Source organism: Crocodylus siamensis, chromosome 8 (genome assembly GCF_052110815.1).
Source record: "Crocodylus siamensis isolate JL-2025a chromosome 8, ASM5211081v1, whole genome shotgun sequence".
NCBI lineage: Eukaryota > Metazoa > Chordata > Crocodylia > Crocodylidae > Crocodylus > Crocodylus siamensis.
This window is the reverse complement of record NC_143402.1, coordinates 51,880,328-51,895,386: the sequence shown is the minus strand read 5'-3', so window position 1 is coordinate 51,895,386 and position 15,059 is coordinate 51,880,328. Positions and strand designations below refer to the sequence as shown.

At 58.5% G+C, this 15,059-nt stretch overlaps 2 protein-coding genes and 1 long non-coding RNA gene across 3 annotated transcripts; 1 reads left to right on the top strand and 2 right to left on the bottom strand.

Moving 5' to 3' along the window:
- Positions 1 to 1,748: 1,748 nt before the first annotated feature.
- LOC149858485 (red-sensitive opsin) lies at positions 1,749 to 7,432 on the bottom strand. Its single transcript, XM_090060942.1, has 6 exons — positions 5,565 to 7,432; positions 4,495 to 4,791; positions 3,660 to 3,828; positions 3,396 to 3,561; positions 2,433 to 2,672; positions 1,749 to 2,116 (listed from the first exon to the last, which is right to left on the bottom strand). Exons 1-6 carry the CDS (start codon positions 5,665 to 5,667, stop codon positions 1,997 to 1,999), a joined length of 1,095 nt encoding a protein of 364 aa, XP_089917068.1. The 5' UTR covers positions 5,668 to 7,432; the 3' UTR covers positions 1,749 to 1,996.
- On the top strand, positions 3,713 to 11,930 carry LOC149858484 (uncharacterized). Its single transcript, XR_016443949.1, has 3 exons — positions 3,713 to 3,845; positions 4,607 to 4,736; positions 11,869 to 11,930. It is a non-coding gene; the product is annotated as an uncharacterized LOC149858484 (long non-coding RNA).
- On the bottom strand, positions 7,699 to 14,322 carry LOC149858483 (blue-sensitive opsin-like). The gene is made up of 5 exons (XM_090060940.1): positions 12,587 to 14,322; positions 11,860 to 12,028; positions 11,366 to 11,531; positions 9,810 to 10,049; positions 7,699 to 9,115 (listed from the first exon to the last, which is right to left on the bottom strand). The coding sequence occupies exons 1-5, from the start codon at positions 12,969 to 12,971 to the stop codon at positions 8,987 to 8,989; spliced, it is 1,089 nt and encodes a 362-aa protein (XP_089917066.1). The 5' UTR covers positions 12,972 to 14,322; the 3' UTR covers positions 7,699 to 8,986.
- Positions 14,323 to 15,059: the final 737 nt, after the last annotated feature.

Sequence of the window (15,059 nt, the reverse complement as noted above, 5' to 3'; positions counted from 1 at the left end):
GGAGTGGGTTGGGAACCTGGATACCTGGGTTCTCTGGCAGGTGAGTAGGGTCTGCAGGGGGTAAGAGCAGGCAGGGGTCTGGGAGCCCACACTCCTGGGTTTTCTGGGAGGGGGGAGTGGGAACTGGAGAGTGAGAGCAGTGGGGCTGAGAGCTTGGGCTCCTGGGTTCTTTCCCCAGTTTTCATCAGACCCCATTGGTAGGGTGGGGGCAGTGGCAGCAGCAGAGGTTGTGCCCCCGTCCCTCCTTCCCAGCCAGGAGGCCTGCTGTGACTGGGCCCATGTGGGACCCAGGCATCCAGGGCCTGGCCAGGCTGCTGCGTGGCGCCTCGGACCAGGAGCCTTCTAATTTCCAGCCTAAATTTAGGCTTTGGCCCTATTCCCTGGCTTTGTTCTCCTGCCAGGTCCAGCCGCCACCCCCCCATGGGTGTGTGCAGTGCCTAGCATGGCGAGAACAGCCCCCCTCCCCCCCAGGCACAGGAGGAGGGAGAATGTACCCACACCCCTCCTAGGGCCTAGAGGGAACCCAGCCATCTGGGCTTCCGGCACTGTCTGCTTCAAAACCTACTCCCTACCCAGAGAACCCAGGCATCTGAACTTCCAGCTGACCCCTGACCTACGCCCCCCAAGACCCAACTCCCATGACTGCCAGCCCCCAGCCCCCACTCCTCTCCTAGACAACGCAGGTGTCTGGGCTTCCAGTTGACCCCTGCTCTAACCCTCAAACCCTGCTCCCCACCCCCCCAGGCCCTACTCCCTTCCCATGATAAGGAGAGAACTCGGGCATCTGGGCTTCCAGCTGATCCCTGCTCTTAGCTTCCCAGACCCCACCCCTCTCCCAGAGAACCCAGGCATTTGAGTTCCCAGCCCCCCTGCTCTCACCCCTCGGGCTCCCCTGCCCTTCCCAGAGAACCTAAACATCCAAGCTCCCTGCTCCTATTGTTGTTATGGAATAGCACTAAGGGGTGCCACAGCCCAGGGTATTATGGGATAACATTCTGCTGTTACCAACCCAACCCCCCTCCTCCTGCCCCATCTCAAAAATCTCAACTCCAACTGCAAGGGAGGGGGCCAGGATAGAAGCATCAGAGCTTTATTGGCTACAGAGCGGGGATCACAAGGTCATTATCGAATGCTATGTACAATGTGCAGGGGAGAGACAATGGGGCAGGACTTCTGTGGGAGGTGAGGGGTCGGCCCACAATGTGATCACCTCTGGGATGGAGAGTGCCAGGAGGGGACCCAGGTATCCAGGCTCCCAGACCCCTCTGCTCTCACCCCCCAACTCCCACTCCCCTCCCAGGGCACCCAGATACCCAGGCTCTCCTAGGCCACACACTCCCCACCCCTCCCTATAGAATCCAGGCATCCAGGTTCCCAGCCCCTGCTGCTCTCACCCCCTATCCCCCCTCCCCTCCTAGAGTTGGGGAAGGAACCCAGGTGTCCTGGCTGAGGGAATGGGGGACAAAGCCTAGTGGCTCCTGGGGGGTGGGGCCTCCAAGGAGGGCATGGCTTGTGGTCCAGACACTGCCCCTGCCTGTAGCAGAGGAGCGGGAGGGAGAGAGGGGGTTGCAGGTTCATCTGTGTGTTGTTCTGTCATGGTGGGAGGGGAGTCCTGTCTGTCTGTCTGTAGGGGAGAGATCGGTGGGGGGGCATTCATCTCTCCTTGGGAGGTGGGGGAGCATCTTGTCTGTCTGTCTGTCTATGGTGGGAGCAGGGGGTTTTCTTTCCATCTACAGTGGTGGGAGAGAGGTTCGCCAATCTGTCGATGGGGGTCTCCTCCATCTGTCCATCCTTGGGGGGAGCTGAGGGAGGGTTCTGTCTATTTGTCCTGGGAGGTCTTGTCTGTCTGTCCCCAGAGGGCTGAGGAAAGGTCTTGTCCATCTGTCTGTCTGGGGGCAGGGAGAGCACTGTTTGTCCATGGGATCTTGTCCACCTGTCCTTGTGGGGGCTGAGGAAGGTGAGGTCTGTCCATTCATCCATCCAGGGGGAGAGCATCTCAGGCAGGGGCAACAGAGGCGCTGGAGACAGAGGAGACATCGGTGCGAGACGCAGCCGTGGAGGTCTCGGATCCATCATCCACCTTGCGCCCAAACAGCTGCAGGATGCAGTTCCGGAACTGGGGGAGAACAGATTGATGAGGATAGGACAGATATACAGACACCAGGCTCTGCCTGTGTTTGTGTCCAGCCATCCCTCTATCCATCCCTCCTTCTATTCGCCCACTTCTATCACTCCCCATCCGTCTGTCCGTCCATCCATCCATCCATCACCCTACTTCCATTCATCCCTCCGTCTTTGTTTGGCTCCCTCCCTCCTTCCATCACCACCTTTCCATCCTTCCCTCTATCCCTCCATCCTTCCCTCTATCCTGCTATCCTCTGCCCAGCTGCCACACATCACCCTCACAGCTCTACTCTCCCCATGGAGCCAACCTGGCGGTTCATGAAGACATAGATGATGGGGTTATAGATGGTGGCGCTCTTAGCGAAGTAGGCAGGCAGCGAGGCCACGAGGGGGTGGAAGGCATAGCCGGGGTGGGCGGCTGCGAAGCAGGCAAAGGAGGTGTAGGGCCCCCAGCAGACACAGAAGGCCACGATCATCACCAGCACCATGCGCGACACCTCACGCTCTGCTTTCTGTGTTGTCTCTGACTCCTTCTGCTGTGCTGCCACCTGCCAGGAATCCACTGGTGTCAGGGCGGGGCTTGTTGGGGGCGGGTCTTTTCCTGCCCCAACTGGGGTCGGGGTGGGGGTGGAGCTGGGCCAGATTGAGTTAGAGGAGTGCATCTACAGGAGTCTTGGAGGAGTTTTAGCCAATGGGTTGGCTTTACTGGGCTTGAGGGGTTGGTCTTCAGGCATTTTGGAAAGCTCTTGGCCAGCTAGTTAGCTATATTGGGCTTTACTGGGCTGGAGAGATTGGTTTGTAGGAGCCTTGGAAAGTTCTTGGTCAGCCATTTGGCTGTACTGGAGTTTATTGGGCTTGAAGGGTTAGTTTGGATGGGTTTCCTTACTTGGCTTTACTGGTCTGAAGGGGTCTTGGAAGGCTCTTGGCCAACTGGTTGGTTGGTCATGAGGTGTGATGGTGCCTTACTAGGCTTTCTGGTCTGAGGGGTGGTCTTCAGAGGTCTTGAAAGAATCTGGGCCAACCGATTGGCTCTACTGGACTGGTCTAATTTGTCTAGAAGGGTCTTGAAAGGGTTATGGACAACTGGTTGGCTAATTGGGCTTTACTAGTCTGCAGTGGTTGCTCTAGAGGGGCCTCAGAAGGCTCTTGGTCAACTGGTTGGCCATAGAGCATAATGGATACTTCCTTGGCTTCACTGGTCTCCATTGGTAGATCCAACAGGTCCTCCCAAAGGTATTGACCACTAGGGGGCCATGTGGGGCAGGGCTTACCGCACGGATGGCCAGCCAGACTTGCAGGTAGCAGAAGATGATGATGATGAGTGGCAGGATACAGCAGGTGGCCATGAGCACCATCATGTAGGACTGGACATTGGGGTCCGTGTTGCCACTGAAGACATCTGGCCCACATGATGTCTTCAGCCCATGTGGCCAATATCTGCCCCAGGGGAGAGAAAGAGGGTATGGGGCTTCAGCCAAGTGTGGATGGAACCTCTGCCCTGAGGTCTTGTCCCCTTCACTGCCAGCCCTACCCACCTGCTCCAGCCGAAGAGAGGGGGTGCAGTCCAGAAGGCTGCCCAGAGCCAGGAGAAGACAATGCCACCCAGTGCCAGACGCCCGTCGAACTTGACGTTGCCAAAGGGCTTGCAGACCACAAACCAGCGCTCCCAGGAGATCACAGCCAGCGACCACAGCCCTGTGATGCCTGCATGGCCCCTACCAGTGAGCTGGGGGCATCAGGGAGGGGGTACAGGGGTCCCGTGGCATGGGTTCTGGGGGGTTGTGAGAGGCGTAGGGGTTCCATGGTGGCCCATGGGAGGAACATGGGGTGTCACATGGTCTCCTGCGACCTAGGGTCATGGTCATGGGACCCGTGGCTTGTGTTCTGGGGGGCGTGAAGGGGCAGGGGCTAATGGTTGGGGCATGGGGGTCACTGCTCTCCCATGGCATACAGAATAACATGGGGGGGTCATGTGGCTTCCTGTAGGTCCTGGAGATGCAGGAAGGGCAGGGGTCCCCTAGGTGGCACTCCCCTCCTCTCCCCATGGCTGTGACCCTGCCACCCCCCTCTACTTATGGCTGTGGCTATGACCTAAGTGCCCCCCATCACTCCCATGGCTGTTACTGTGACTCCTGTGCCTTCCCCTGGCTATAACTGTGGCTTTGACCCCACTGCCTGCCTTGTGGCCATACCTGTGACCTCACTGCCCCCTCCCATGACCCCAGTGTCACCCCCATGACCATGGCCATGACCCTGGTAACCTCCCTGTGGCTGTGACCTTGTCCCCGCCATGACTGTGGCAGTGATCCTGACACCCCCTTCCCCATGACTGTGACCATGGCTGAGACCCTGCCCTTGGCTGGGGCTCACCGCAGACGGAGACGGTATACCCCTCGATAATGCAGAGCGGGTGGCCCAACACGAAGTAGCCAGCCAGCTGGTTGATGATGCTGATGGTGCTGGCAATCACTGTCTCACCCAGATCAGCCACAGCCAAGTTCACCAGGATCCAGTTGAGTGGGTGCCGTAGTTTGCGGAACTTGGCCGTGGCCACCAGCACCAGCCCATTGGTAGCCACTGAGGCCACGACCACCAGCAGCATCCACAATGAGGTGAGGTTGTATACCCAGCGTGGCGCAATGTGGTAGTTGGGGCCCTCAAATGGGCCTGGGCGACACCACAGGGTAAGAGCAGGGCCATGAGGACCCCCACATCCCAGCTCCTGGCACTCCCAATCCCAGGCTTCAATGGTACCCAGATCCCCTATCCCCAGAGATCCCTAATCCCAGCCTCTGGAGATCCCTAATCCCAGGCTACAGGGACCTTCAGATCCGAGCTCCCAGCGTCCCCAATCCCAGTCCCCAAAGATCTGCAATCCCAGCCCCCAGATATCCCCAACCCCGGGTTCCAGGGACTGCCAGATCTCAGCCTCCCTAAAATCGCCCAGGGATCCCCATATCCCAGCACCCCGAATCCCAGGCTCCAGGGACCTCCAGATCCCAGCTTCTGGGGAACCCCATTCCCAGAAATCAGGAACTCACAGGTCCCTGGGGACCCCAAAACCCAGGCCATGGGGGCCCCCATATCCCAGCCCTCCCAAATCGAAGCCATGGTGATGTCCAGATTCCAATCCCTCCTCCCCAGTCTCAGAATTCAGAGTCCCCCAGATTTTAGCCCCGCAGAGGGACCCACGTTCCCAAACACCTGGAACCTCCAGATCCCAGCTTTTGGTGAATCCCAGGTCCCAGCTCCCACTACCCTGTCAGGCTCAAGGGACTCCCAGATCCTAGCCCTCCAACAACCCTGAAATCCAAATCCCAGCCTCCAGGGATCCCCACTGCCCAGCTCCCCATACCCCCAACTTCCCTGGTTCCCACTCAGCACCCCTCAAACCCCTTCCCTGAGCCCCTCCCTCAACTCCGCCAAGCTCCCCAGCTCACCCCGCGTGTTGTTGCTGTTGGTGTAGACAAAGATGCTGCCATGGGTTGTTTCCTCGTCCTCCTGGTACCGCCGGGCCCCCACAGCTCCTGCCCACCCTGCCATGGCACCTCTGACTGCTGGCCTTCAGAGGGAGAACCTTGAGCCCCACGCAGGCCCCTACACAGGGCCTGACCCCTATACAGAGACTCCTAACGTCTACAGAGAACTCCTACACAGGACCTGGCCCCCTGCACAGATAACCAAGAGAACCCCTCGTCCCTATACAGAGACCTCTGACCCCCAAAGAGACCCTTGACTCCTATACAGAGATCTTGGCTCCCCACACAGAGAACCCAGCCCCACGGGGACCTCTGTGACCTACAGAGACCCAAGCACCCCCAACACGGAGACCCCCCACAAGCATCTGCCGAGCTCTGCTCCTGTCACCCTCTATATAGCCCCCCCCCCAACCTCAAAGCCCAGATTAGCACCCACCCTCCCCCCTGATCCCATAATTGGGCTCTCTGGCAGAGGGGAGGCGGGGTGTGCGTCATGGCTGGGGGGGCTTTGAAGGACACCTGGAGTGTGTGAGTGGGGAGAAATCCCACTCTGCCCCCCCAACTCCTTCCCAGTTTCCCCCAGCCCCAATTACATCATACCAATGCTAACAGGGACCCCAAATTGAACCAGACTGTGGAGGGGGGGTGGCCTCTTAAACCTCGTACCCTCCTTAATTAGCCTTAATTGGCTATATGTCATTAGGTCTTAAAGCACAAATAAAGGGGAATTAATGGGGGAATATGATGATCACAGCCCCACCCAGACCTGGGATAGGCCCCCCCAATCCCCTCAGCAGGAGCAGCCCCTCTAACCCCTCCAGTTGAAGAAGGAGACCCTGATACTCCCCCCCCCACACACCTGGATTGAGGTCCCCCCAGACCCCTCCTACCCGGGGCTAATCCTCCGCCTCCTAATCCTGTTTTAGCCAGATTAGCCCTGGGATTATTCCACCCCCCCACCGGAAAAGGCCTCACAAGGAGGGAGTGTGGGGTTGGGGGGACCCCCATGGGACTGGTAGGCATGGTGGTGGGGAGCAAAGCTGTTCTCAGAGGCGTTGGTGTGGCCTGGACACCTGGGATCCCAGGGGGGTGATGCTGTGTGTGTGTGTGTGGGTGGTGGTCCCCAGACATCTGGATTGTGTGGGTGCGTGGCCCGGACACCTGGGTTCCCAGTGGCGGGATGGCAGGGGGGACCACACACCTGAGTGTGTGTGTCTGTTTGTATCAGATGCCCTGGTGTGTGTGTTGAACACCTGGGTTCCCTGTGTGCAGAGCGGGAGGGAGAAGATCCTGGACACCTGTGGGGGGGAGTGTATGGCTCTGTGCATGTGGGTATGCATGCACATGGATATGTTGTATGTGTGTCCTGGACACCTGGGTTATATAGGTGTGTTGGGGAGCAGTGGGGCATGAGGCTTATTCTGGGGTGTGCCCTGAGGGGGCAGGTTGTGCGGGCATTACAGGAAGCAACTTCTATGTATGTGTGTCCTGGACGCCTGGGTTCTGCAGGTGATCCATAGCAGTCCACCATTTCTCACACAAATCACCCCCTCTCCCCTCCCACTGGCACTGGGGTCTCTCCTGTGAAGCCCCAGGACCAGCTCCATCCCCCAACCCCATGCAACCATCCATCTGTCTCTCTTCTCTCCCCAGGAGCAGCCAAACCCCTAGAACCCAACACAGGGCAAGTACATACTGGAGGTGGGGGAACCTACCCTCCACCAGGATCAGCCCTTCTGGGGATTGTTTCTGGCCCCTGGAAGGATTGGAGGGGCTGAGTGGTCCCAGTGGGGGTGGGGGTCGAGGAGTCCCAGGGCCTGGGATGGGTCCCTGAGCAGGTGGAGGCTAGAGGGTTGGGTGGGGTTCTGGGTCAAACACAGGGGCGGGGCATTCGGGCACCGGGGGTGGGCCAGTGAGACATGGGGGCAGGCAAGTGAGATATGGGGGAAGGGCATCAGTTGGGGGCAAGGCTGGGGGGGTCAGGGGCTAGAGATGCTGCTGGGAGGGATCCAGGGTTCACTGGGGGGGTTGGGGTCTGCTCCTTTGGGGGTCCTCACTCCATGTGCCCCCTTTGGCCCTGTCCATGACCCTGCCTGCCCCGGAGCCCCCCCCAAAGGGCTCTGGGACTCCTCACATGTCAGAGGGACCCCCCCCCAGAACCCCAGTAATGAAGACCTTGCCCCCAGGCCACAGCTGCAGGTCCAGTGTGCTGGTTTATTTGCCCTGGGGGTGGAGTACAGCAAGGGAAGTCATTACAGCCACAGGGGAAGCAATTAGAGTCCAGGGGTAATTATAACCACTGAGGGTGTGGCGGGGGAGAGGTTGTTACAGGTGGTATGGGGAGCAGTTACAGCAGGGGGCATGCTGGTAATTGCCAGGCTCAGATATTTACAATATACCACACTGTGTGTATATGTTCATACATGTGCATATGAATGCCTGTATGTTAATATATGTCTCTATTTATGCGTGTCTGTTCCTACATGTTTGCATGTTCACATCTGTCTGCATATTTATGCATGTTGACGTTTGTGCCTGTGTGTTTATGGATGCCTCTGTGTTCATGTGTGTGTCTCCATACATGTTCATGCATGTTTCTGCATGGTCAATATGTCTGTGTTCATGCATGTTCACATATCTGTGTTCATACATGTTAATGCATGTATTTGCATGGTCACACATGTGCCTGAATGCTTGTGCATGTTTGCATGTTCATGTGTGCCTGCAAATTCATGCATGATCTTTGTTCCTGCATGCTTGTGTTTTCATATGTGTTCATGCATGTTCCTGTGTATAGACAGTTGTGCGTGTGTTTTGCATGTGTTGCTGGGAAAGGGACTTTTCCCAGGTAAGGACCTCCTCCCTCCAGCACAGGTGGGGGAGTGGCAGATGTCCCGTTCCCCAGGGTATGCTGGGAAGGAGCAAGGACCTCCCTGGGGCAGTGCATGCTGGGACAGCTGGAACCATGGCATGCAGGGCTGTTTGGCTGGCATGGATGGCCATGATGGTGCAGGACATGCTGGACTATTTACCCAGAGCAGCATGGTTGCTGTGACTGCTATGATGCACCAGTGCATCCTGGGATAGCGAAAGCCATGGCAATGTGGTGCATGCTGGGACACTTGGCTGGCATGGGCAGCCATGATGGCACAAGACATGCTGGGATACTTAGCCAGAGTAGCAGGGCAGCCAGGCCTGTGTGGAGTATGCTGGAATACTTGGGCTGCCTTGACAACGCAGGGCATTGTAGGACATCTGGCTGGCATGGGCGGCCATGATGGTGTAGGGCATACTGGGATATATCACTGGAGCAGTGGGGCAGCCATGGCAGGGCAGGGCAGACTGTGCCAGCGGTTGCCACAGAAGCCACAGGGCATGGTGGATTAGGCGGGTGCCACCTGGCTGCTGGAGGTCGAGGACATCTGGGTGGACTGGGAGGCTGTGGACGTCTCGTCCTCCTCCCCAAACGGGCTCTTTCCACAGAAGATCAGCTTGAGCATGCAGGCCCGGAACTGCAGGGGGCAGGGGAGGGGTCAGCTGGGTAATCTGGGGGGGGCTGAGACCCCCTCAATTCCTCTAGCCAAGTGAAGGCCAGTAAAGAACGAGCTAGCCCAACTGGTTGGCCACGAACCTTCCCGAACTCCCATATACCCACCACTGCAGACCAGTAAAGCCCAGTGTGGCTCCATCACACTCTATCATTTGGTCAAGACCCATCCCAGGCCCCTCTAGACCCACCCCTCTTGGCCAGTAAAGCCCAGTAAAAAAACAGCTTGGCCAACTGGTCATCCAAGACCCCTCTAAAGTAACCACTACAGACCAGTAAAGCCCAGTAAAGAACTGGTTGGCCAGGACCCTCTACAGCAACCACTCCAGCCCTTGGCTAAGAGCCTTCCAAGGCCCCAACCAGTAAAGAGGCAGTAAAGAACCAGCTTGGCTCCCTCACAAACCATGGCCAGCTGGGTAGCCAGTACCCGCCCCAGGCCCCCATAGACCCACCCCTCCAGCCCAGTAAAAAACTTAGCCAACCAGTTGGCCCAGACCTGACCCATCCCAAGCCCTCATCAACCAACCCCTCCTGCCTGGTAAGGCCCAGTAAAAAAACAACTTGGCTAGTTGGTTGGCCAAGACCCAACCCTGTCCCCAAAGACCCACCCCTTCAGCCCAGCAAAGCCCAGGAAGACCCTCACCCTGCCCTCCATGCACCTGCTTATTCATAAAGATGTATATGATGGGATTGTAGACGGTGGAGGCCTTGGAGAAGACAGCCGGCAGTGAGGCCAGGGCCAGGGAGAAGGGCTGGCCCCGGTGGGTGACGACCCAGAGGGCAAAGCTGGCATAGGGCAGCCAGCAGGCCAGGAAGCCCAGCACCATGGTGACCACCATGCGTGTGACTTCTCGTTCAGCTCGCTGTGTTGTCTCTGATTGCTCCTGCTGCCGTGCCACCTGCCCATGCCGGGGAAGGGGTGGGGGTCAGTGCTGGGGAGGTACCCTGAGACCCCAAAGCCATGCAGATCCCTCAAGTCTACAGGGAACTGCCCCTCTGCAAGCCTATAGAGGCCCTCCTTTGGGGATCCCCCATCTCCATGGGGACCTCCGAAGTCCAAAATGACCCCCCAGCCCAATGGGATTCTCCCAAACCTATAGAGATCCCCCAGCCTACAGGGACCCCCTGGAAGCTTCCATTTCACTGTCCAGAACCTAAAGCATGGATGCAGCCTGCTAATGCCACCATATCCCAGTAGGGGGTGGCCATATTGGTGGGACCCAGATTAATTCCTGGAAGGTGGGTGGCTGTATTAGTAGAACCCATGCCAATGCAGGGGAACAGCTATATGGGTGGGCCACACTCTCATTCCTGAGTGGCCAGTGGCGATATCGGTGGGACCCACATCTATTCCCAGAAGGTGGGCAGCCATGCTGGTGGGATCTACACTAATTCAGGGGATGGCAATATTGGTGGGACCTACTGCAGTGCAGCAGGGGTGGGTGTGACCCCCCCAATAAATCAGCCCCAGCCCAGCCTGCACTACCCACATGTTGCTGACCCACCCCTGGCCCAGGTGGGAGAAGAAACCAGTGGGGAGGCTGGGGGTCCCCAGGAACTAGTGGGTTGGTGTAGAGGGGGTCCTCAGGTACATTGTGGGGGGCAGGTTGTAATGGGGGGGGCAGGGCTGGGAACATGGGGATCCTGGGGAGTGGGAGAGAAAAGAGTCCCAAAATGCAGTGGGCAGTCCCTAGGGAGTGGTGAGGGGCAGGAGGGATGGCGGTCCCCATGGATCAGTGAGGAGGGATGGAGGAACCTGGGTGTCCAGTGGGGGAGTCCTGCAGCCCCACTGTGCTCCTTACTTCCAACCTGCCATCCTCCCATCATAGCTCCATGGTATACCTCACTTCTCACCTGCAGCCCCAAACCTAGCCCCATACTGCTCCTCACTCCCACCCTGTAACCCCGCCATTCCACCACAGTGCCCGTGACTCCTGATCCATAGGCCCTCCATCCCCTACTCCTGCCAGCGCTCGCTTCCACATGTCCCCCAAGGGTGACGGTAATGCCTTCAGCCTTTCAGCCCCCATGTTGTCCTACCTCCCCAGCCCCACAGTGCCCCTCACTCCTGACCTGCAGCCCCCTCATACCTGCCAGTGGTCTTCACTCCTAACCCACCCCAACCCACAGTCCTTTCGTGACCCCCACTCCTGACCCGCAGCTTGCTATCAACCCATGGTCCCAGGTTGCACTGGGGGATCCCTGAGGGACTCACAGCATGTAGGGTGAGCAGCAGGCGGCCATAGGAGAAGATGATGGTGGCAAGGGGGAGGCCAAAGCAGAAGCAGAAGAGGAAGAGCACGTAGGACTCGTTGTTCCACTTGTTGTTGGTTGTGTACCAGTCAGGTCCGCAGGAGCACTGCAGCCCCTCTGGGATAAACCTGCATGGTGGGGGGGGTAGGCTAGGGGGCAACAGAACCCCCTCTGCGCCAGCGGGCCCCTCTCTTCCCAGCTATAGTCCCTCCCCATCACCCCAGTGCCCTCCACTCCCAACCTGCAGTCCCCCCTCACCCCACAGCACCCCTCACTCCAGACCAGCAGACCCCACCAATAGTGATCCTCACTTGACCTGCAACCCCCCTGCCCTGCAGTGCCCCTCATTCCTGACCCACAGGATTAGCCCCATATGGTCTGTTCAATTCTGACCTGCAGCCCCTCCATTGCCCATAGTGCCTCTCAGTCCTGACCCATAGCCCCCACTTATCTTACCTGCTCCAGCCAAAGAGTGGGGGAGTGGCTGCAGCCAAGCCAATGGCCCAGGTGAGGGCACAGCCAACCGCAGCATGGGACCCACGGAAGGTGAAGTTACCCAGGGGCTTGCAGATCACCAGGAACCGTTCAAAGGCCACCACAGCCAGTGACCATAGGCTCACCATGCCTGGGAGGTAAGGGGGGGTGGTGAGATAGGGGTTGGGGAGGGCAGGGGGCAGGTGTGGGGCACTGCAGCCCCCCCTGCAACAATGGGCTGGCCCAGACCCTTCCTGTGCTTATTCCAGACCCAAAGCTCCTTCATACCTCCCCGTGCTCCTCCCACCACATAGCCCTGCCCCAACCCCACAGTACCACTCCCTCCTGACCCACAGACCCCATCATCCCATGGTGCTTCTCCCTTCTGACCCACAACCCCATCACACCACAGCATCCTCACTTCTGACACACAACCACCACATCACAAAATGGTGCCCCTCATTCCCAAACCACAGCCCCACCATCATCCTGTGGTGCCCTTCATTCCAGATCCACAACCCCTCTATGGTGCCACTCACTGACCCATAGCCCCCCATCACCCTAGGGTGTCCTTTACTTCAGACCTGCAGCCCATCCCTACAGTTCCCCCAACTGATCCCCAGGCCCCTGCGGTGCCCCTTACTTGCAACCTGCAGCCCCACCATACCCTGCTGGTGCCCCTGACTTCTGAGCCACAGCCCCCACATACCCCCGAGGGTGGCGGTGAAGCCCTCAGCTTTGCAGGCAGCAGGGCCCAGGGAGAAGTACATGTGGGCGAAGCTGTAGGTGGCCGTGGTGGAGCCCACACCAGCCACCAGCAGGTTGGCGCCAGCCAGGTTGACCAGGATGTAGTTGAGGGGTGAGCGCAGCTTGCGGTAGCGGGCACCACAGAGCATGGTGAGGGCATTGAGTGGGACACCCAACACCACAAGCAGCCCCATGAAGGCTGCCATGGCCAGGAAGAGCCCTGGCCCAGCCAGATGCGTCTGCGGCACCAGGAAGGGGCTGCGGGCCGTGATGTTGGGGCCAGCCACTGCCGGTGGCAGGTAGAAGTCATCAGGTAGCTCTGCCCAGCTTACTTCGCTCGGAGCCATAACCACAGAAGGGTGAAAGAATGGAGAGAGGGAAGGAGGGGGTTAGGGTGGATGGATGGAGGAATAAATGGATGGATAGATCAATTAGGTAGGTAGATTAACCTACATGGATCTACACTAGATAGACATGGAAAGATGGACAGACAAGTAAATAGGTAAACAGACACGTAGGTAGATAAATAGGTAAATAGATGGGTGGATAGACTGATGGGTAGATAGATGGATGGACAGACAGATGGAGGGATGGACAGATAGCTGAATAGGTAGGTAAATAGATGGCTGGCTGGATGAGCGGGCAAACAGGTAGGGCACAGGCAAGGCTGGGGAAGAGAGACTGGAGAGCAGGGGGTGGCAGCTGTGGGGTCTCGCGCACTGCCAGAGCCCCTGGCGGGGCTGGGACAAGGGGTCTCTTATAGGCGTGAGGGGCAGGAGGGTGTCCAGGGGGGAGGGACAGCCTAACCCCCCTATGTTACTCCCCCAATCCTTAGCGGGTGGGGGGTTAATCTCCAGTAAGGCCCCAAAGCGGGGCTGAGCCAGGCTTAACTGGGCGGGGCATGGCCCCCTGCCCTGAGCCCCCCCAAGCCGCTTTCCTGCCTTCTAATCACCCCAAGCTCTGATTAAGGCCTAGGATGACGGGAGGAGAAGGAGGGGGACTCATGGACCCCTGGGACAGGCTGGTGCTCCTCTTTCCCAACCTGCAACACCGCCTCCCCGCCCCGCGGTACCCTTGACTCCCAAACTATAGCCCCCACCAAGATTCTGGTGCCCCGCACTCCTGAACAGCTCTCCGTAAGGTCCCATGGTGCCATTCCCTCCCAACCTGCAGCCCCCTTCCATATGGTGCCCCTCACTCCCAAACCCCACCTCATCACCCCTGACATTCCCTTTGTTGGGGTGAGGTCGAGGGGAATGAAGAGAGGGGTCTGCCTGTCCCCCCACACTAGATTTTGGGGAGGGCTAGGTTATGCCCCAGGTCATTAGTCTGTCTGTCCTTGTCCTGCACACATCCACGGCAGCCCAGGGCCCTGCAGATCCCACAGGGGGCCCCTAGGTGGCGCCCAGAGACCACAAATCTTCTCATCACATATTGGGGAGTAAACTACATCTCCCAGAATGCTTTGCAGGATGGGAAGGGAGGAGGGGGATCGGGGAAGACCTCCAGCTGGGAGCAGCAGCTCCTTCATGCACATGGACACACGCGTGCACGCACCCCCCTCTTCTGCCCCCCCCCCCCCCCGTAATCCCATTAGCAGCTTGAGGGCACAGAGGAATTTGGGGGGGGGGAGGAATCACCTTGACAAGGGAGGATTATGGCTATTTTGGGCGCTAACAAGGATTAGCAAGGCGGGTGTATGGGCGTGGGGGCTGCAGCAGGGGGCTGTGGGGAGGGAGTAATATGGCAGGGGGCTGTGGGGAAGGAGTGATGGGCACCAACAAGGCTGGGAGACTTCAGGTCCAGAGTGAGGGGCACTGGTGGGACAGGGGTCTGTAGGTTGGGAGTGAGGGGCACCTGTGGATTCCTTCACCCCTATACAGCTAGTCCCCAGCAATGAATTAACATCTCACCAATAGGAGGGGTTCAACCCCTCTCGCAGGTTCAGGTGCCCAGGATGAGGGCAGTGGCTGCCTGGGGGTGTTCTGGGAAGTGTGTGTGTGTGTCAGCGGGGGTGCCATTCCTTGCCTTTCCAAACTGGGAGAGAATCCAGGGGTCTGGGTAGCCACTCTCCCTGCGCCCCACCCCCAACTCTCTCCTTGTTCTAGCTGCTGCTAGACCTAGGAGAAAACTCAGGCTCCCCTCCTCCTGGGCAAACCTTCCCCCCAACCCCAGCTTCACCTGAGCAGAGGGGATGGTTTTAATGTGACCTGGAGAAGATGGCTGCTGGCAGGCTGGGCTTGACCCCTGGTCATGGTGGCCAGAGACTGCGTGGCTTTGGCTTGGGAATGGGGTGGCTTTGTGTGGTCATGGGACAGGGGCAGGGGTGCTTTGCATGAGGGTGGCCGTATTGGAGGGCATTGTGTCTGTCTTGCTATTAGCATAGACATAGGATGGCCTTAGCATGTGACATGCTGCGTGTCATGGGAGCATTT

Coding starts and splice junctions, on each gene's coding strand:
- LOC149858485 (XM_090060942.1), bottom strand. CDS start 5,667: ATGGCAGGGTGGGCAGGAGCTGTGGGGGCCCGGCGGTACCAGGAGGAC. Junction 3,829..4,494: donor GTATACCGTCTCCGTCTGCG/GTGAGCCCCAGC, acceptor GGGGCCATGCAG/GCATCACAGGGCTGTGGTCG. Junction 2,117..2,432: donor ATGTCTTCATGAACCGCCAG/GTTGGCTCCATG, acceptor GTTCTCCCCCAG/TTCCGGAACTGCATCCTGCA.
- LOC149858483 (XM_090060940.1), bottom strand. CDS start 12,971: ATGGCTCCGAGCGAAGTAAGCTGGGCAGAGCTACCTGATGACTTCTAC. Junction 12,029..12,586: donor CTTCACCGCCACCCTCGGGG/GTATGTGGGGGC, acceptor CTTACCTCCCAG/GCATGGTGAGCCTATGGTCA. Junction 9,116..9,809: donor ACATCTTTATGAATAAGCAG/GTGCATGGAGGG, acceptor TGCCCCCTGCAG/TTCCGGGCCTGCATGCTCAA.